Source organism: Syngnathus typhle, linkage group LG3 (genome assembly GCF_033458585.1).
Source record: "Syngnathus typhle isolate RoL2023-S1 ecotype Sweden linkage group LG3, RoL_Styp_1.0, whole genome shotgun sequence".
Taxonomy (NCBI): domain Eukaryota; kingdom Metazoa; phylum Chordata; class Actinopteri; order Syngnathiformes; family Syngnathidae; genus Syngnathus; species Syngnathus typhle.
In genome coordinates, this window is record NC_083740.1 from 15,715,443 (window position 1) to 15,737,025 (window position 21,583).

Below are 21,583 nucleotides of genomic sequence, written 5' to 3' on the forward strand. Positions count from 1 at the left end.
AGCTTTAACTCACCTGATAACAGAGGTGAGGAAACGGGAAACAATTAAAGTCGGCCTTAAAACCTTTAAAAGTTAAGATTAGTCGCAAACAGGTGGTGCATCAATGTCCTTGAGCATCCAGCATTGTTTGAAAAAAAGAACGGTCGCTAGTTTCAATCCCTGCTATTTGTACAAATTATTTTCAAAATTTTTTTACAACAAACTAGAGAAACTCCCCTTCATTTTCAGTGGGATCAGTGTTGTTGGTTTCCCTTTTTTTGCTAGTCCATCATAGTCTAGAGTAAAATTTTTTGTGGCAATTTTTAAGATAGAGCTGAGGTGTTAACATACGTAGATTTATGATGGGGCTTTGTTTATGTTCACGTGGCTGAACGTCTGCTCACGTCGGTCGAGCCAAATTGTCCACTCTTTTTTAAACACCTGGCACTCAGTGTCCGCCTTTCTTTTCCTTGGGCCACTCATTTTAATGGAAGGATTCCAGGGGAAGGTTTGTGGGTGACTTTAGCGTAAAACTGTATCTGAAAGCTCAGCGCGTGAATTACGAGAATGCTGACGTCACAGCCCACACTCGGAATTCTGCGCTGATAGGAATAGAGCGCCGGGTCTGTACTACTGAGTACTTGTGAGTGTGCACTGAGCTTTCTGACACGGCTTCCGTGAGTAAATGCGCGGGCGGGCGTTTCCCCATCTACTGGGGAAATGCAGTCATTCCAGGGAAAATCACAAAAAAAAAGTTTAATAATACAATACAATACAATACTAATGCGCCCAGAATTATCTGACCAAAGTGACACGAAAGCTATCATCATTCTTGAAACAGGCCCACAACGAGTCAGGGCTCCCTCCCCTCTTACCCCTAAACCCTAAGCATTGACTGTTAAAGCTTATGGCCATGAGCAGATAATATTTCAATGCCCACAGTTGATCATAAGTACCAGAACGGTCCAGGCATAAGAGTGAGTGACACTGCGCGAGTGACACTGCAACATGACCACCCCCAACTAATGCACCCAGAATCATCTGACCAAAGCGACACCGAAGCTGTCATCATTCATGAAACAGGGCCACAACGAGTCAGGGCTCCCTCCCTTCTTACCCCTGAACCCCAAGCATTGACTGTTAATGCGCATGGCCCTGAACAGATAAGTATTTCACTGCCCACAGTCAATCATAACCACCAGAACAGTCCAGGCATAAGCGCGAGTGAGACTGCCGCCACTGATCTGTGTGTGACTCAAAGGTGGTCCCAAAGAACCGCCGCTGGACAGCATATGTATCGTCTCCTGAGGTCAGTAAACCAGTTAATGTTGTCCTGTGGGTGGTCAAGAAGCAAACACCCATGTGGGTGTTTAGGTCTGGTGACCATTCAAAACAGAGGCTAGTGTAATGGGAAGGGGATTAGGACCCAGTGGAACATTTGTAGGTAGGCACATCAGCTACAATCGACACAATATAATGTGCGGTGTAATGACGTACTTCCGCTCACTGCTTTGAATCACGGCTGCAGGGCGTGGAAACCCAGACAGAACCCCAGACGCTGAGCATAAAGAGAGTGTCAAAGTTTTACACCACTTATGACCTCCATGACACCAGGGTAAAAGTTACACAATATGATAAATTTATGGATATATGCCATTGATGATGGAAGAGTCACTGGTGTAAAATAATTAATTGTCAAAGGATTGGTTACTGTTTTTACAGATAACACTTAGGCAAACCTCACACAAGCAAATATAATTTTGAAAGAAAGCAACTCACAGGAAATCTGTTGGGTAGAGAAGAAAGAGGGCAGCAGTTAATCAGTGTTTGGATTTCAGAAGTGGTGATATTATATAATCTTTCTACTTACTTTGGTGCTTGTATTCCTCCCACCATTCCTCCGGCTATGACTTCTCCATTTGCTCCAGCTTCTGAGGAGGCCTTTCGAATTAGCTTGTACTGCATTTCAGCAGCAGCGGCACTTGAGTAGGACAGTGATTTTCCAAGAGGTGGGGGGTGTGGGGAGTGGGAAGGGTGTTTTTTAGAAGATGATGTCAAACCCAAAGGGATATCACTGGAGTATGCTCGGTGTGGGTAGGAATGTTGGGGCAGGTGAGGAGCAATGAAACGAGAAGGGTGGGCGCTTGATGAATGGTGGTGATGATGGTGAGAATGATGATGATTGTGACGATGATGATGGGAACGACGTTGGTGGTGATGGTGTGGTGGATGTTGAGCAGCGGAAGGAGGTGGCACAAAAGATTGGCAGAAAGGCAATGGGTGATTGCTTTGCTGTGGTTCCACCAACAGATGCTCTCTCTCTGGAGGAGAGGAGCATGTGGAAGTGGCTGACCGATGCGGTAGGGGGTTATGATGCTTGGGAGACTGGCAATGCATTTCAGCATCTCTCAGTTTTGAAGAATGAAAGGAGGAGATGTAGCCACCTTCCGCTGGAGAGCAGGGTCTTCTGGATGAAACCTCAGAAATGTTCAATCTTGATGGCGCCCCTTTGTCAAAACCATCTTTTGCAGCCATTAAGCTGTCCCATGACAGATTTCCGTTATGAGCTCGGTGGGGAGGTGGAGGACTCTGATTAGCTAAGCTTTTGAAGCTGCTTGAGGTAGTGGTTGTTTCAGAGACCTGGGCACTACATGCTAAGGTTTGCATGGAACCAGAGGATTGTGAAGCAACTCCTGACAGGACGACAGAGTCGGAAAATAAGGGGTAGGAGCGTCGAGAATAGTCAGAGATTCGGCTTTCTCCACTCTCTTTTCTCTCCTCTCCAGGTACTCCCCCCCCTCTGTCAGAGGTGTCACTCTGGTCCAAGCTAGGTTGTGAGCAAAAACCAGGTTGATGGATGGATTGAATGAGGGATGAGGTTGAGGAGGAATCCCTACTGATAACATCCCTCTTTCCTCGACTTAACTGAAAGACAAAAGAAGAGAAAGAACAGGATGGTGAAGAAGAAGTCATTTGTATGTCAGTTTTATATAATGTAATGACATTTGGTTGTTCATTTAAAAACGTTGGACGTCTGTCCGTCCGTCCGTCCATCCATCCATCCATCCATCCATCCATCCATCCATCCATCCATCCATCCATCCATCCATCCATCCATCCATCCATCTATCCCCACTCATTATCCCACCCACCCCACTTATCGTCCCACTCAATCAACCCCAAAACACCCACCAACATTAGATACGTATGGCCAATGGCTACAGCCAAGTAGAAATGGCAGAAAAAGACTGAGCAAAGCGGTACCTTTTGGTCTATTTCCATTTATATTTCTACTGTATGACTTTTGGGTTATGTAATGCGCGAGGCACATTTGAGCGGTTCATGGAGAATCTGTTTGGAGACTGTCGCTATCACTCTATATCAGGGGTGGCCAACCAGTAAGAGACTAAAAGCCACATTTTTCATTCATTTTTCATCATACACATGAGCACACATGAACCCCCCCCCCCCCCCCCCCACACACACACACACAAACACACACACACACACCTCTGCTCAGCCAAATTTATTGTGTGACATTATTATGTCACGCACCAACATGATAATGACAAATTGACTCCTACAGTACTAAAACGACAGACCAAAGACCACATTTTCAACAATGAACGTTTGACCAAAATACCATATTGAACTCAAGCGAAGCAAATACACACGAAAAATAAACACAAATGTTGATATGAACGTAAAAGAGCCGCATGCGGGTTGGCCACCGCTGCTCTATATGTATCTCAATAATTTGTTATGTCTTGCTTGCTGCAGCACTATTTGGACAGATTGGAGGCGATTCTATACTGCCTGGGAACCTAGGGATTAAAGATAAAGCTCTCCAAATGTAACTTTTCAGAGACGTGTAAAGTACTTGGTTCACGTTTTGGCAGACGGCGTTTTTACGGATCCAGGTGGCAGTGGTACAGGATTGTAAACAACCTGATAAGATGGTAGATCTTAGATCATTCTGGGGCTTTCTTTCCAACTATCAACGGTTTATCACTGGGTTTTCTAATATGGCTTGCCCTTTGGATTGTTTGGTAGCAAAACGTTTTCCCTCAGGTAGTAAGGGAAAACTCCAAGGAAGCTTTTAGCAGACTCCTGTGATGCAGAGTGTGAAGTTTTCTAAGGCTTAAATAAACTCTGATAACAACCACTATCCTTGCCTATGCAGATTTCCAGAGGCAATTTGTTTTGGAAATAGACGCAAGCTACTATATTACAAGAGCACGGGTTTAAATTGAGACCCATTGCTCTTTTAAGTAGGAGTTTGAAACCAGTATGGCTAACTACAACTCCATGAAGTTGGAGCTGGTTGCACTTAAATGGGCAGTTATTGGAAAATTTTGAGTATTTACTTGGTAATATATGTACAGTATTGACAGCTAAGAATCTGTTAAGCCATTTCGAAACCACAAAACTCGGTGCCGCACAACATAGATGGGCCTCTGAACTAGCCTTGTTTGACCTAACCCTTAAGAACCATCCAGGTTCTGAAAATGTAAATGAAGATGCATTATCCCACCTTCAATTACCTGCTGGGGACCTTTCAATGGAGGCAGAGGAGGTGGTTAGTGTACAAACTGATAATAAGCGGACTACCTGGACTGGCTGGACCTGACCTCTCAGAGTTGCAATCTCAGGACCCTCTTATTTTTTTCATATAGGGAGGATAGGAGAATGCTGTTGGAATTATTGTGCAAATGTTATCAGAAAAGATAGATAGACAGATACCTTCCCAAGGGGAAAATTCCTAGTTTCCAGCAGTATCCATACCCCAGAGCGGGTATATGAAAGAATGAATAAAAGAGAGGATAACAGTACTATATTGAAGATATAAGTGTAATGAATGTGTTGTGCACCAGAACACACAGTACACTGTACAGTGCAACCAGTTAAAAGTGCATCACATAAAATGAATAATAATAATACCCAGTGCAGTATCAATTTATCCTTAGTCCCAAGACACACTTTGTGTAACTTCTTAAAGAAAGATAACATTGTTGCCCATCAGTATTGCCACACGCACGCACCCCCAAACACATACATAGTCAAGACATGCACACACGAACATCTCCATTTCCGGTATTGTGAGACTCTTAAATTAAGCTAAAGTTAAAGTCCCAATGATCATCACACACACATCTGGGTGTGGTGAAATTTGTCCTCTGCATTTAACCCATCCCCGTGTGATTTTGATCCATCCCCTGGGGGAGAGGGGAGCAGTGAGCTGCAGCGGTGCTGCACTCGGGAATCATTTGGTGATCTAACGCCCCAATTCCAACCTTTAATGCTGAGTGCCAAGCAGGGAGGCAATGGGTCCCATTTTTATAGTCTTTGGTATGACCCGGCCGGGGCTTGAACCCACAACCTTCCAGTCTCAGGGCGGACACTCTACCACTAGCGCACTGAGCTAGCTTAAAGGTTGAATCCAATAAAAGGCAGCACAGGGGAAGTGGAACTTTGAAAGACCTTGGAACAGCTTCATTTTCCATTCTTGCACAAGAAGAAAATCTGGCTCTGGTTGTGTTCTTGGTTTCCTGTCTCTTTCTGATGCTTGTCTTATTATAACTTAAAGGGACGGTAAAGCAAGTCAACATCGGTAATTGTGATAGGACTGTATTAAAAATGATGTCAGTAATGCAATTCCCCTTCGGATAGGTGGCAGAGGTGGTACCCCATACATAGATTTCAGGGAAAATGTAAGTCTAATGAACTAAATTGAATTGAATTTCAATTGAATATACAATGACATGAACAATTCATCTTACTTAGTTTAATCTAAATCTAAGATATAAGTGGGGTGGGGGGATACAGATTCTTAACAGCAGCCCCGTTACAATAAGTCCCCCCCTCTCATTTTAAAACGATGAGCCCTGGACATCAACTGACCTTTTATGTATATGTCTGTGTCAGCTATGAACAGGTTTCACCCTTCCCAAGCAAAATAACGGGGGTAAAAATTCTACCCGGACCCTTTTTATAATTAGTCCACCCCTGCCATCTCAAAACGGTAAGCCCTATGCATCAACTGACCTTCTGTTTCTTCCTGGGAGTGTTTTCAGCTAGTGTGGCAAATATGAACAGGTTACCCACCTACTGAGCAAAGTTAGAGGCGGGTATGGGTTCTAACAGAGCCCTGTTAGAATGTCAACCCGTTAGAATAAGTCCCCTCCCTCCCATTGTAAAATGATGAGCCCTAGCCATCGAACGACTTTTTGTGTGTCTTCTTGGGGGCGTTGTCAGCTCTTGTGGCAAATATGAACAGGTTTCCCTACTTCCCAAGCAGAGTAACAGGGGGGTACAAATTCCAACAGGAGTGTATGTGTCCATTACCTGGCTTGCATAAGCATTGGTAAGTGGAATGTGGTTCTTTCCAGGACTGCAAGAAGGTCTGTATTTATACATGGTTGGAGTAGGAGGTGTTTTGTTAAGTAGATCGTAATCTGCAGAGACATTGAAGAAAAACACTGGTTGTTAAAAATTACAATGGAGTCAAGAAAAATCAAAATGTTTTAGATAAAAATTGCATTTTTTTAGTATTAGGACAACAGGTCAGATTTGCTTTAACGAGGGAGATGGTATTCATATCATCCTCAGGGGCATAGCCAAAAATATTTTAGTGGATTGTCCAGTGTGACACAACACCTCATTAGGGGTGGCCAAGGATAGCTGTGCTTGTTTCTTCATCATAGTAACTATCTACAGGCAGTGTTTAATCAAATACAATTCACACATATCCAGAGTAATACCTAACATACTCATAACCAAGGAAGAATAAATCTAAGAAAAAAAAGCAACATTTTGGTGAACTTGTGATGTGATTTAGGGAGTTTCGAGTTTTTAATATTTTTTTCGAGTCTTGATTGTTCTTGAAGGATTTGCGGTTGTCATTTTGGGCTTTTCTTTTTGGGTAGATATGGAGCCGCAGCCTGCGAGCACACCGGGGCACTAGTCAACACAAAACGGTTACAGCCCTGATTGATCACAGCCATTATCTTCCATGCTGGCCTCATGTTGTTGTTGTTTTCTTGTTGTTTCTTGTTCTTGTTGTTTTCTTTTTAAATTCAGACATCTCTCGAAGAAGCATGATTTTCATTTCTTTGGTCTCTATTGTCAGCCTTTAGCTTTTTCATCAAGGCTGGAAGTCCTTCGTCACCAAGGAAGCCAGACCCTATTTTTTTCAGCTTTCGGAACACTTGTAGCACTGTGAGGTTAAAAGAGAGCCATCCAAGAAAGATGAAAGCCATATCTTCTGACGCCAAGACACAAGACACGCCATTTGCGGCACCTGTCTATTGTGTAGCCCGCGAGGGAGGTACCATGGGAGCATGGCAGCTCGCCAGTTCCTGTGTGTCATATGGAGATAGTCTGATCCATTGTGTTGCAGGTCCAGCCTAGGAGATCCATTGTTGTTTTTTAAGCTGGGCTAGTGTCTATTCTGCGCTCACAGACCAGATTTTAGTGCGCTCACAGGCCTGTGACTCTATATCCCATATGTGTTCTTCTATCAATAGCACGGCGCCTGCCAGTGAGTGTAGACATAATACAAACAGATTACAGTAACAATTAGGGGTGTAACGATACATCGATACATATCGATTAATCGATATAATGCTCTACGATTTATTGGCATCGATGCTAAAGGTAAACATCGATTTATATCGCCGTGTTTGACCTCGGACATTAGACGCGACTTTATTTTGAAATCCAGTTCATTGTTGCTTGCTTCCTCTTTCCGGGAGCAGTGCGCCCGGCGTTGTTGTGTTGTGAGCAGAGCACGCACGTGAAAGGGGAGGCGACAACTAGTACGCGGCTCCTGGGCTGGTGCTATGGCTAGTGTCCAAAAAGACGAGGAAATTTGCTCCCCTTTAGGCTTCAAGTCATTCGTTTGGAAGCACTTTGGATTCCAAAGAAAAGATGGCTCAACGGACAAGACAGTTTGTAAATCCTGCCATGCGGTGATCAAATATTCAGGGAGCACAAATCTCGCCGCACATTTAAAGAAAAAACACGACATCAAAGTTCAGTGTTAAAGTAAGCAATTTGTATACTACAATACTCATGTAATTTCCTAAATAAAGAGTTTGCAGTACCTTGTTGATTTTGCGTATGAATTGTTATAAATCAGGATATTGTTCTATATTTTTTATTAAAAAAAAAAAAATCGATCGTAGAGCACTATATCGCGATATATCGTGAATGAATCGCAGCAGGCTTTAAGATATCGGCAAATATCGTATCGTAGTTCTTTATATCGATATTATATCGTATCGTGACAAAACCCGCGATTTACACCCCTAGTAACAATAACTCACAGTACATTTCATCTTAATGACGTTTCATGTTGACACTTGTATTGTTGTAGCAATGAACTCTGTTTTTTGAGGGGCTTCAGATTTGCTTGATTACTTGATTCTTGATTACTTCGTTTGTTATTCCAGTATTCAACACCTGCCACTGAATGCCACTGTGGCTTTGTAGTGTGCTGTTTATCAGTATATGCTCAAACATCAACATCCCTCTGTTAATTTTTTATTCATTTGTTTTGAATGTTGAAGTTCAAGGTCTCCCTCCACGGTCTGTTATCATGTGAATTATTACCGTTTTTTTCCGTGTATAGTGCGCAAAATTTAACTAATTTATTGTCCTAAAATCTGGGGTGCGCATTATACATGGGTACAAAAAAAATTTTTTTTTTTTTTTTTTTTTTTTTTTTTTTTTTAATGAAAGTCATGGTACAACAAAACCAACAACAGGACTGACCGACAAAGTCGTGGAACAAAAAGACAGGGTGACATTAACAAAGACAGGAACAGAAACCAGACATCATGACAGTAACACATGCAATGATTCGACGGTGAGCGAGGGGCAGACAGGACTTAAATACAAAACACGTTACATCGATTGAGGTGACACAGGAAGAGAGGGGCGACGCGAACAGAAACTATGGCAACCTAGACACATAGCAAAACTGGGGACGAGACATGACAAATCTCCCTCGAAATAAAACTTGAAATCACCTTTCTTCTTGTTTGTTGTCTATCGCGCATCGCATTCAGCCATCCTGCCCAACACACTTATAGTAAAATTCATAATTGACGACACATCGTTTGATGCGATGGTGCAATCCTTGATGGTGTGTTATTGTCAAATATTGTGTTTTTTAATCTCCATCGCGGACCGGACGTCATACGGAGGCCGCCATTACAGATGCGCAGAACGGATGCGCAAGACACGTCAGCTATATAAAGAGCGAGAGTTGTTTTCTTCCTATTAGTTTCAATTCACAGTTTAATTAGCAGTTTCAAACAGCAAATAACAAAATGCGTACTACAGGTAATATTTTATTTCACAACACTTTGCCTTGTTCCTTTCGTCTCGGCTCTGTCACAATAATGCGACCAGCGCGGTGCAGTTGGGCGGTCGGCGGCGCGCTACGGTTGAGCGTTCTCTCTCGCGCTCTCTCTCTGGCTCTCTCTCGCTCTCGCACACACGCGCACACGGGCACACGCGCGCACACGCGCACACACGCAAACCGGATATCATACGGAGGCCGCCATTACAGATGCGCAGAACGGATGCGCAAGACACGTCAGCTATATAAAGAGCGAGAGTTCAGTTCTCTACCTAAATCCGTATTACAGGTAATATTTTATTTCACAACACTTTGCCTTGTTCCTTTCTTCTCTGCTGTTCACTTCAAACACGCTCCATACGACCGCAATGCTCTCGTATCAGACGCTTGCTCGATCACCTGCTCGTTTGATGTCTGTCACAATGTACCCTACACAAATCCGAAACATTTGTTGCGGCTCCGAGTCACGACGGACGAGGGGCAAGTTTTGGTTTCCAAGGGTGTTTTTATTCCTCTTCAACGTCTCTCCCATACAGAGCCGCCTTTTTCACGTCCGCACGCCTTTTTCACATGCGCGCACGGAGCGCGGTGGTGCGTTTACGGGCAGTCGGAGAAATCAACGCCAACAAAAAAAATTACATCCAGCCTAGTTAAGACCATACCAAAGACTATAAAAATGGGACCCATTGACTCCCTGCGTGTGTGACGATCATTGGGACTTAAATAAATAAATAAATAAATAAATTAAAAAAAATCATAAAAATTGGGTGCGTATTATACATGGGTACAAGCTTTTTTCCAGCATCAGCATGCCATTTTTAGGGTGCGTATTATACATGGGGGCGCACTATACACGGAAAAAAATGGTATGATAATATAATAATAATTATATATATAATTATGAATTAGTGTACTGCTTGTTTTTTTTCTCTTTCCGCTCTTAAAAGACCATTGACTATTATCGGGTCTTAGCTTCTAGGTCAGGGGTGTCAAACTCATTTCACATTGTGGGCCACATACGGCGTCGGTAGATGTCAATTTGGCCAGACCATTAAAATTATACCATACTCTGCTATAAATAATCAAAATATCATGTCTTTCCTTTTTCTTTGGGTGTAAAGAAGCACAAGAACATTAGGAAAATGTTGAAATTTAATGAACATTCCTTTTACAAAACATTAAAAGCATTACATTAACATAACATAAAACATTAACACTAATGCACTCTAAGATTAAACGGGATTTATAAAGAAAGGAATTTTTAAATCATATACACATGTGCATATAACATTCAAATGTAATACCTGCCGACACCTTACAAACTAAGGAGAGTGCTATTAAATGTGTAAAGAAGAAAGTATTCACATGTCCTGTAAATGTGGTAAACTTCATACTTGAACCACACAAGCACATACAATATATACTGAACATTCATGGAGTTGCATGAACAGTAGAATTCCACCATACATTTTTGTAGTAAAGTTGCTGACTAACATTGAATTGCACATTTTTTTAATCACCACAGTAAGGATTCATCTTCACAGAGCTGTATTTTTTCAATGCAAATGGTATCTAAGGCAGCATTTTAAAGGCGTTAGTCTGGACTTGTTTTTGTTCCTGATACTTGACATCTTTTGGCCTACAAGTGCATCAATACCAAGTGCCATGTCCTGACTAGGTTAAACTTTCAGAATGTCATTTACCGTTTTTTTCCGTGTATAATGCGTGAAATTTAACTAATTTATTGTCCTAAAATCTGGGGTGCGCATTATACATGGGTACAATTTTTTTTTAATTATTTATTTATTTATTTATTTATTCTTAAGAAAATCATGGTACAACAAAACCAACAACAGGACTGACCGACAAAGACGTGGAACAAAAAGACAGGGTGACATTACCAAAGACAGGAACAGAAACCAAACAGACATCATGACAGTAACACATGCAATGATCCGACGGTGAGCGAGGGGCAGACAGGACTTAAATACAAAACACGTTACATTGATTGAGGTGACACAGGAAGGGAGGGGCGACGCGAACAGAAACTATGGCAACCTAGACACATAGCAAAACTGGGGACGAGACATGACAAATCTCCCTCGAAATAAAACTTGAAATCACCTTTCTTCTTGTTTGTTGTCAATCGCGCATCGCATTCAGCCATCCTGCCCAACACACTTAGTCAGTAAAATTCATAATTGACGACACATCGTTTGATGCGATGGTGCAATCCTTGATGGTGTGTTATTGTCAAATATTGTTTGTTTTTTAATCTCCATCGCGGACCGGACGTCATACGGCGGCAGTATGACTGCGCATGCGCACTGTTACTGCTATATTTCGTTTCTTTTCATTTTCTGTGTATTTTCATTATTATTACCGTTGAGTGCCACCAGGGGGCGCTATAGTGTAAGTGAGCTTTGTAAGAAGAAGTAGAGGTTAATTTCCTCAGAAGAAGCGATCTCTCGAGAGATCGAAAGATGCGTGACTGAAGCGTGGTCACAAAGCTAACTTGTAAAGAAAGATAAGAAACAATAAGAAGAAGAAGAAGACGACTGAAACTAATTCCTCTCTCGGTACTCAGCCAACGAGGTATTGTTTGTATGTTGTATTTGTCAGAATCGTTTTATGTGTTAAATGTCTTTCTTTAAGCTAATTGTTGTTTGTTTTGTGCTTTTAGTTTTCACGGTGTGTTTATGAGTCTGAACAAGCTGGATTCAATAAATCCATCAGTTGAGAAAGCCACTTGTGTCTGTTGGTACCTGGAGGAGTTACAGTGAAAACTCGACTGATCTGCGCGAGTGGAGGCGAGGCGGCATGATCAGATGAGCAGCAGTCTTGCCACAGCGTGATCGGCACGTGCACGGAGCGGGCGCGCGCACGAGACCAAAGCGGGATTTGAAGACCAACACTTTAAGATAAGGCCATAAGAAATGCGGACATTCATAAGTTAAGAGTTTGTCTGAAAAAAGGAAAACAAAACGCAAGTTTAAGGTTGATTAATCAAACTGTGATTTAAAGTAACGTTTTGCTATTCCTAATTTTTGTTTATTAAGCCACATTGTAAGGTCTAAAGCACTTAAGTTTAAGCATCAGTAGGCTACATTTGTTTTACACTGGCCTATTTGTGCCAAGAATGAGAAATGTGTTTCATGTGAACAGTCTAAATGTGAATAACTCTTATTTGAATACGTTTTTGGTATATTTAAGTTGAAAGAGTTAAGTTACTTTCACATTACTGTATAAAGATTCAGTATTACATTTTTATTTTATTCTGCCTTTATATTTCAAATGCCGACTGTCTAGGGGTGACTTTTAGTTTACATAAACATTTTTCCTGTTTAGTGACAAGTGACAGACGTTAAAATGACTGATCCAAATACACCATTAATTAGTACAGAACCCCAAAGTCAGTCTGAAGAAACCCAAGGTCAGGGGTCACCAAACTACGGCCCGCGGGCCGGATACGGCCCGCGGGACCGTTTAATCCGGCCCGCCAACCCTGAACAAATTGTATTATTAAACTTTTTTTTTTTGCTCATTTTGCCTGCAATGACTGCGTTTCCCCAGTAGATGGGGAAGCGCTCGCCTGCGCATTTACTACCGGAAGCCGTGTCAGAAAGCTCGGTGCACACTCACAAGTGCGTGTACGGACATGGCGCACTCGCGCTCTATTTGTATCAGTCCCGAATTTAGAGCGTGGGCTGTGACGACAGCATTCTTGTAATTTGCGCGCTGAGCTTTCAGATGCAGTTTTGCGCTAAAGCCACCCACAAACCTTCCCCTGGAATCCTTCCGTTAAAATGTCGCCCAAGTAAAGCAGGGTGAACACAGTGCCGAGCGTTTAAAAGAGAGTGGCCAATTTGGCTCGACGTACGCGACGTGACGTTCAGCCACATGAACGTCAACATCTACCCGTCAAAGATCGAGGTAAACGGACCAACACCTCGGATCTCGCCTAAGAATTGCCACAACAAATTTTACTCCAGACTATGACGCACTATCAAACTTTAACAAACAAGACAGCGGTGTCTACAAGCCTACTGGAACCTACAAAAGGATTATAAGGAAGGAACACAAGAACTTTAAGAGACTGCTCATATGTGTCAGAGAGGTTCTGCTCTGACAACTGAGCTGAACTTTTATCTGTTAAGATTGTGCATGGCACAACATAAAGTTAATGTTCCATGGTTTTTTTTTCTATGAAGAACCCAGAGAGAGTTATTTAGTTATTATTTATTTCCTGTTTTTTCTGTGAAGAACTCAGAGAGGGTTATTTAGTTATTATTTATTTCATTAATAGTGTTATTATTTGTTTCCTGACTTTTTTTTCTGTAAAGAACCTGGAAAGGGTTATTAAATAGCCGTTATTTGGTTATGTGTGGCTTTCTGGAAAACAATAAATTTTTTAAGCTCCCCTACGATCGTCACACTTTTTCTGTTACAAACTGACACCGGCCCGCCATCAGAGAAGGGAAAGGTTATGTGGCCCTCACAGGAAAAAGTTTGGGGACCCCTGCCCAAGGTACTGATCCTAGTGAGCAGCAAGAATCAGTACAACTTAGAAGAAGTCAGAGAGTGAAAACACTCACAGAAAAGGGAAGAGAAATGCAGGATGAGAAGATTAAAGGACTCCAGCAAAGATTTAACTACAACTACGAAAAGTGGAGAACACATGCAAAGGCATCCAAAGTACCCCTCTCTCAACCAGGACCCTCAAATAAAGACATTCTTGAAGATATAACTGGTGATGTTAGAGGTCTTTGTGCAGATGTCACAAAAGTTTATGATGAGTTACGCAAGCTCACCCCACCGGATCAAGAGACACGTCGCAGAGCAGATCTGTGTGTGGAGATCTCAGGTTTCCTTGTGAATAAAGCAACTTGCCGATTGGAAGGAAGAGAGGAACAAGATTGGCCGGAAGCAGGCTCCCTCTTTCAGTAGGGAGCAGTAAGTCAAGCTCCTTCAACATAACTAAGAACTCATCTGAGCATTCACATAGATCCTCTGTAAAACATCAAGAAGCTGCAGCAGAAGCAGCAGCGAGTCAAGCTGTTCTAAAAATATTAGAAGAACAACAAATGGAACAGCAAGAGATAGAAAGACTAGAAGTTGAAGTCAGGAAAAGAGCAGTGGAACAAGAAACACTAATTAGACAAAAGCGCTTAGAAAGAGAGGCTGAAGAAATTAGACTAAGAATGCAGAGAGAAGCAGATGAAGCAAAGTTTAAGGCTCAACAAGAAGAAGAGTATGCAGCTCTGCAGAGAACACTTGATGAAAAGAAAAGAAAGGTACAGCACCTGGAAAAGGTCAAAGATCTCAAGGCAGCACAAGCAAGGATGCAGGTTTATGACCAAATGAGTGTAGCAGAAGTGCAAAGGGTCGATGTAACAAAGATTAATACAGAAATTAGAGACGTTGAACATGTAGGCTTTCCATCTCTGCTTGAACAAGTCTCACCCCAAGCTGCAGGCACTCCTAAAGGTGATGGTACATCAGATTTAGTTAAAGTGCTAGCAAGTGCACTAAGTGCTAGTCGTATCCCTGTTCCGGAACCTACTGTGTTTTCTGGGGATCCCTTAAGTTACAGTGACTGGAAACTGTCATTTCAAACACTGATAGACCAAAAGAATATCCCTAACAAGGAGAAAATATTCTACCTTCGAAGATATGTGAGTGGACCGGCTAAGAGAGCGGTTGAAGGATACTTCCTGCTTGGAACTGAATCCGCACATGCTGCTGCATGGAAGATTCTGGATGAAAGATATGGAAATCCATTCACAATAGCAAAAGCTTTTAGAGACAAACTGCATGCATGGCCCAAAATGACCTCAAGGGACAGTTTCGAACTAAGGGACTTTGCAGATTTCTTGCGCAGTTGTGAAGCTGCAACAGCTCACATTAAGTCATTAGAGATCTTGAATGACTGCAATGAGAACCGAAAGATTCTTTCCAAACTTCCAGACTGGCTTGCTGCTAGTTGGAACCGCAAGGTTGTTGAAATTGAAGAACAAACAAATCAGTTTCCCACTTTCAGCCAGTTTGTTGAGTTTTTAACGAGAGAAGCCAAGATTGCTTGTAATCCTGTTACATCTTTACAGTCACTAAAACAATGTGAGTTTAACAAATCAGACAAACTGAAATTTACCAAACAGAAAGAAATTGGAGTTAAAACACTGATGACGACTTCACAAGAAAAAACACAACTGGTATGTGTGTTCTGCAAGAAACCCAAGCACAGTTTACACAAATGCAGAAGTTTTCTTGAAAAGGCTGTGTCAGACAGAATCAGCTTCATTAAGTCGGAAAGGCTATGTTTTGGTTGTCTCAAACCAGGCCATCTTTCAAAGAGCTGTACCAACCGCAATATTTGTGAAAGGTGCAGTAAAGAGCATCCTACCTGTCTTCATGAAGATAGAGTTAAGGACAAAGAAGAACAAAAGCAACCACTAGCTAAGCCAAATCCAAGTAACGAAAGATCAAGTCAAAGCGACCGAGCTCAAGAACAAGTTACAGCCATGGCTACAACTAACCGAGTAGCGAGTCAAGAAAATAACACACTGACTGCTGCAATCATTCCTGTGTGGCTTTCATCTTCTACAAAACACAAAGAAGTTCTTGTATATGCCTTACTGGATTCGCAAAGCGATACAACCTTTGTTCTCAGTGAAGTTGCAAAGTTGCTAGATACAAACCAAGAACCGGTTAAAGTAGAACTGTCTACCATGTCTTCCCAGACTACAGTTGTTCAGTCTAACAGACTGCAAGATCTTAAAGTTCGTGGTCTTAACTCAAGCAAAGGAATCACTTTACCTCCTACATACACACGAGAATTCATTCCAGCCAACAAAGCTCACATTCCAACTAATGAGACAGCTAAAGCTTGGCCACATTTAGAACACCTTCAACCAGAAATCGCACCTTTGCAAGATTGCGAGGTAGGATTGTTGATCGGATACAACTGCTCACAAGCTCTTCTTCCAAGAGAGATTGTGTCAGGCAAGGAAGGTGAGCCATACGCTCAGCGCACTGATCTTGGTTGGAGTATAGTGGGACAAACCAATCCCTGCCTGAACTATGGAGATGCGATTGGTATTAGTCATCGTATTATTGTCAAGAAGGTCATCCCAGAGCTTAAGCCCTCTCTAAAGCTTCAGAACAAGGTCCACTATGTCAATAGGACAACAGTAAAGGACGTCACCCCTTCGGACGTTATCAAAGCACTTGAAGGAGACTTCTCTGAAAGAGCCCTTGATGGCAACCCTGTGCCACATGAAGAACTTGAAGAGGAGAAAGACATCAAAAGATCTCTCAGGAAAAAGACAGCGCACCTGAAACCAACCAGACTCCAAAAAGACCTCATGAAACCATCCCAGAAGGTCCATGAGGAGCCGAAACCCTCTGAGGACCAGGAAAAAAGGAAACCTCCCAAGGAAGTGTTGGAGATCCCTCAGAAAAAACAAGTTGACGAATCTTTGGGAGAAGACAAAGTCATCAAGACACCCCTCAGAAAAGAGAGAAAGTTTCTGAAACCAAGAGAGGACAAAGACATCCAGAAACCTTCTCAAGAAGATGAAAGTAAACCTTCTGAGATGAAAGAGGAGAAGAAACCTCCCAAGGAGGAAAAACCTGAAGATGTCATTTCCAGGGAACCTGAGAAGCCCTCCAAGCAAAAACCAAAGGAACCCTCCAAAGACGTTATGAAACCGTCCAAAAAAGAACCGGAGAAGCTCTCAAAAGTTGTCAAGGTGACCACCAGAGAAGATACAATCGACACTTCCAAAGTGGTCAAAGAAGTCAAGAAGACTCCAAAAGAAAACCCTGCACCGAAAGCGGATGTTTCCAAGAAACCTTTCAGGTTCCTGAGAGTCACCAAAAAGCAAACAGCGCCAGTTCTCAAAAAAGAACACGTCAACGTGACAAAAGAAAAAGTTCCCAAGGTGAAAGCCAAACCAGAACCTTTAGGAAAAGAAAATGAAGTGAAAAAACCTCAGAAAGAAGTCAAGAAAGAAGACACAGAGGTTAAAGTAACTTCAAAGGAAGTCACAAAGCCGCAGAAACAAGACAAGGAGGTCAAAGTACCTCCTAAGGAAGCCAAGAAACCTCCAAAGAAACTCAAAGAACTTCCAAGCCACGAGAAGGAAGTCAGGAAACCAAAGAAAGAAGAGAAGTCGGTCAAAGAAGAGACTAAGGATGAGTTGAAAGTAAAAGAGGACAAGGGTGTCCTTAGCAAACCTCCTACAGAACAAAAGCTTGAAGAAGCTGAAAAACCAACCAGCGAGAAGCTTCCCAGAAAAATAAGAACCATCAAAGAAGCGCAAGAGAAACCACCAAAGGAAGGCAAAGAAGACAAGAGGCGTCCTCGGGAAGATGTCGACAAAGCTCTCAAAAGGGAACGTCTCAAAGAAGTTGAGAAACCCATCAAAGAAGCAAACATGTCTTCAGTGGTCCTTCAAGAAACTAAGAAACCACTTGAAGGTGGTTCCGAAGTCAAAGACAAGAGAACGTCTTTAAAAAGATTTTTCAAAATCCATAAAGTCACAGAAGCAAAGAAAGTTACCAAAGATGAGAAAGAAGGCTAAACACCTCCTGAAAAAGTGCTGTTCTTCAGGAGAACTTCCAAAGAAGCTCTCAAAAAGACACACAGAGAACTTAAAAATGAAACTGAAGTCAAAAGGCCTCCTGAAGAGGAAAAGGAAATCAAGAAACATCTTAAAGAGGATCTTCAGAAACAAGAAACACGAGATTCCAAGACAACCATTACAAAGACAGAAGTGAACTGCACACAGAAGGAATCTGAGGGAACCGGCAACAAAGTGAGAACGGTTCGACTTTTGGTTAGTGAAAGGACATATGACAAACACAGTAAACTTGTGACTAAAACAGTCTCATTAGAACGACCTATTCATAAAGTTATTGTTTTGCTAGAAGCTGACTAAGGGCTTGTGTGTATTTTCATGTTCAGTTTGTCAGCCTGAATGTAATTCATAGGAATCCCACAGCAAGAGTTGTGAGATTGGTGGGAGTGTTACTGCTATATTTCGTTTCTTTTCATTTTCTGTGTATTTTCATTATTATTATCGTTGAGTGCCACCAGGGGGCGCTATAGTGTAAGTGAGCTTTGTAAGAAGAAGTAGAGGTTAATTTCCTCAGAAGAAGCGATCTCTCGAGAGATCGAAAGATGCGTGACTGAAGCGTGGTCACAAAGCTAACTTGTAAAGAAAGATAAGAAACAATAAGAAGAAGAAGACGACTGAAACTAATTCCTCTCTCGGTACTCAGCCAACGAGATATTGTTTGTATGTTGTATTTGTCAGAATCGTTTTATGTGTTAAATGTCTTTCTTTAAGCTAATTGTTGTTTGTTTTGTGCTTTTAGTTTTCACGGTGTGTTTATGAGTCTGAACAAGCTGGATTCAATAAATCCATCAGTTGAGAAAGCCACTTGTGTCTGTTGGTACCTGGAGGAGTTACACGCACTATGGATCCGATGCGCAGAACGGATGCGCAAGACACGTCAGCTATATAAAGAGCGAGAGTTGTTTTCTTCCTATTAGTTTCAATTCACAGTTTAATTAGCAGTTTCAATCAGCAAATAACAAAATGCGTATTACAGGTAATACACACAACACTTTGCCTTGTTCCTTTCGTCTCTGCTGTTCACTTCAAACACGCTCCATACGAACGCAATGCTCTCGTATCAGACGCTTGCTCGATCACCTGCTCGTTTGCTGTCACAATGTACCCTACACAAATCCAAAACATTTGTTGCGGCTCCGAGTCACGACGAGGGGCAAGTTTTAGTTTCCAAGGGTGTTTTTATTCCTCTTCAACGTCTCTCCCATACAGACCCGCCTTTTTCACGTCCGCACGCCTTTTTCACATGTGCGCACTGATCGCGGTGGTGCCTTTACGGGCAGTCGGAGAAATCAACGCCAACAAAAAAAATTACATCCAGCCTAGTTAAGACCATACCATCATTGGGACTTAAAAAATAAATAAATAAATAAATAAAAAACATAAAAATTGGGTGCGTATTATACATGGGTACAGGCTTTTTTCCAGCATCAACATGCCATTTTTAGGGTGCGTATTATACATGGGGGCGCATTATACACGGAAAAAAACGGTATTTAGGTAATTTGTGTTGTTCGGTACCTTCTCTAATAATGTGGTTTAGGAGAGTCCATATCCCCTTTATTATTTTTGTTATCCTCTAATTTACCGTTTTTTTCCGTGTATAGTGCGCCCCCATGTATAATGCGCACCCTAAAAATGGCATGCTGATGCTGGAAAAAAGCCTGTACCCATGTATAATACGCACCCAATTTTTATGAATTTTTAAAAAAAATTATTTTATTTTTTTTTAAGTCCCAATGATCGTCACACACGCAGGGAGGCAATGGGTCCCATTTTTATAGTCTTTGGTATGGTCTTAACTACGCTGGATGTAATTTTTTTTGTTGGCGTGGATTTCTCCGACTGCCCGTAAACGCACCACCGCGCTCCGTGCGCGCACGGGAAAGACGCGTGCGGACGTGAAAAAGGCGGCTCTGTATGGGAGAGACGTTGAAGAGGAATAAAAACACCCTTGGAAACCAAAACTTGCCCCTCGTCGTGACTCGGAGCCGCAACAAATGTTTCGGATTTGTGTAGGGTACATTGTGACAGACAGCAAACGAGCAGGTGATCGAGCAAGCGTCTGATACGAGAGCATTGCGGTCGCATGGAGCGTGTTTGAAGTGAACAGCAGAGAAGAAAGGAACAAGGCAAAGTGTTGTGAAATAAAATATTACCTGTAATACGGATTTAGGTAGAGAACTGAACTCTCGCTCTTTATATAGCTGACGTGTCTTGCGCATCCGTTCTGCGCATCTGTAATGGCGGCCTCCGTATAATATCCGGTTTGCGTGTGTGCGCGTGTGCGTGTTAGCGCGTGTGTGCGAGAGCGAGAGAGAGCGAGAGAGAGAGTGCGAGAGAGAACGCTCAACCATAGCGCGCCGCCGACCGCCCAACTGCACCGCGCTGGTCGCATTATTGTGACAGAGCCGTCGCTGAAATTTAGAAGATATTTTTAAAGTCCTGATGTACTTTCTAAAATTTAAGTGGACCTCAGTGCGCACTGCGCAGGGAGCTTAATTTGGTGCGGTCGCGCAACCAACCGCTTCCAAGGGTGTTTTTATTCCTCTTCAACGTCTCTCCCATACAGAGCCACCTTTTTCACGTCCGCACGCGTCTTTCCCGTGCGCGCACGGAGCGCGGTGGTGCGTTTACGGGCAGTCGGAGAAATCAACGCCAACAAAAAAAATTACATCCAGCCTAGTTAAGACCATACCAAAGACTATAAAAATGGGACCCATTGCCTCCCTGCGTGTGTGACGATCATTGGGACTTAAAAAAAAAAAAAAAAAAAAAAAATTAAAAAAAAAATAATAAAATTTTTTTTGTACCCATGTATAATGCGCACCCCAGATTTTAGGACAATGAATTAGTTAAATTTTGCGCACTATACACGGAAAAAAACGGTATTCTTATAATATTCTTTCTTACTTAATCTTATAATATTAGTTAATTTATTCTTATATCTCTTATATTTATCTTCAGCGCCTTCTGTTCTCTGTTTTATGAAGTTCCTATAGAGTACATTTTTCTTTTTACAGGCATTTCTTAAGCCTTTCGTCAACCATGGACTGTTCTTATATTTAGTTTTTTATTATATTCCTTGATTGGACAATGCTTATTATATAATGAAGTGAATATAGTCATCAATTTATGGTATGCATTATTTACATCTTTTTCTTTATATATTGCATCTCAGTTCTGTTCCATGAAGTGAATATAGTCATCAATTTATGGTATGCATTATTTACATCTTTTTCTTTATATATTGCATCTCAGTTCTGTTCCATTAATTCATGTTTTAGAGTAGCAATTGTCTCATCTGTCCTAATTCTTCTTTGTTGTTTATACACGCCAATTTCAGATTTGAAATTATTGTCATATACTGTAAACACTGGAAGGTGGTCAGTAATAAATATCAGTAATTAATAACCCGCTTGTTGTCCTGTTTTCTATTATATTGCTGAATATGTTATCTATCAGAGTAGCATTCTGTGATGTTACTCTCGTGGGTCTAGTGATTGTAGGAAAGAGACTCAGGCTATGCATTAAATTTAAAAAATCATCAGTATTTTGTTGCTTATTTGAATATAATAGATCAATGTTATAAGTTCAA

The 21,583-nt window shown here is 41.8% G+C and overlaps 1 protein-coding gene across 1 annotated transcript in view; it reads right to left on the reverse strand.

Annotated features, from left to right (window-relative positions):
* Nucleotides 1–1,495: 1,495 nt before the first annotated feature.
* The window catches only part of LOC133151131 (palmitoyltransferase ZDHHC5-A-like), a 58,385-nt gene continuing 38,297 nt past the window's right edge, over nucleotides 1,496–21,583 (reverse strand). The window contains exons 3-5 of the mRNA XM_061273897.1: nucleotides 6,325–6,434; nucleotides 2,236–2,904; nucleotides 1,496–1,537 (exon numbers count right to left, since the gene is read on the reverse strand). Of these exons, the coding sequence (XP_061129881.1) occupies nucleotides 1,496–1,537; nucleotides 2,236–2,904; nucleotides 6,325–6,434 (821 nt within the window). The remainder of the gene's footprint in view (nucleotides 1,538–2,235; nucleotides 2,905–6,324; nucleotides 6,435–21,583) is intronic.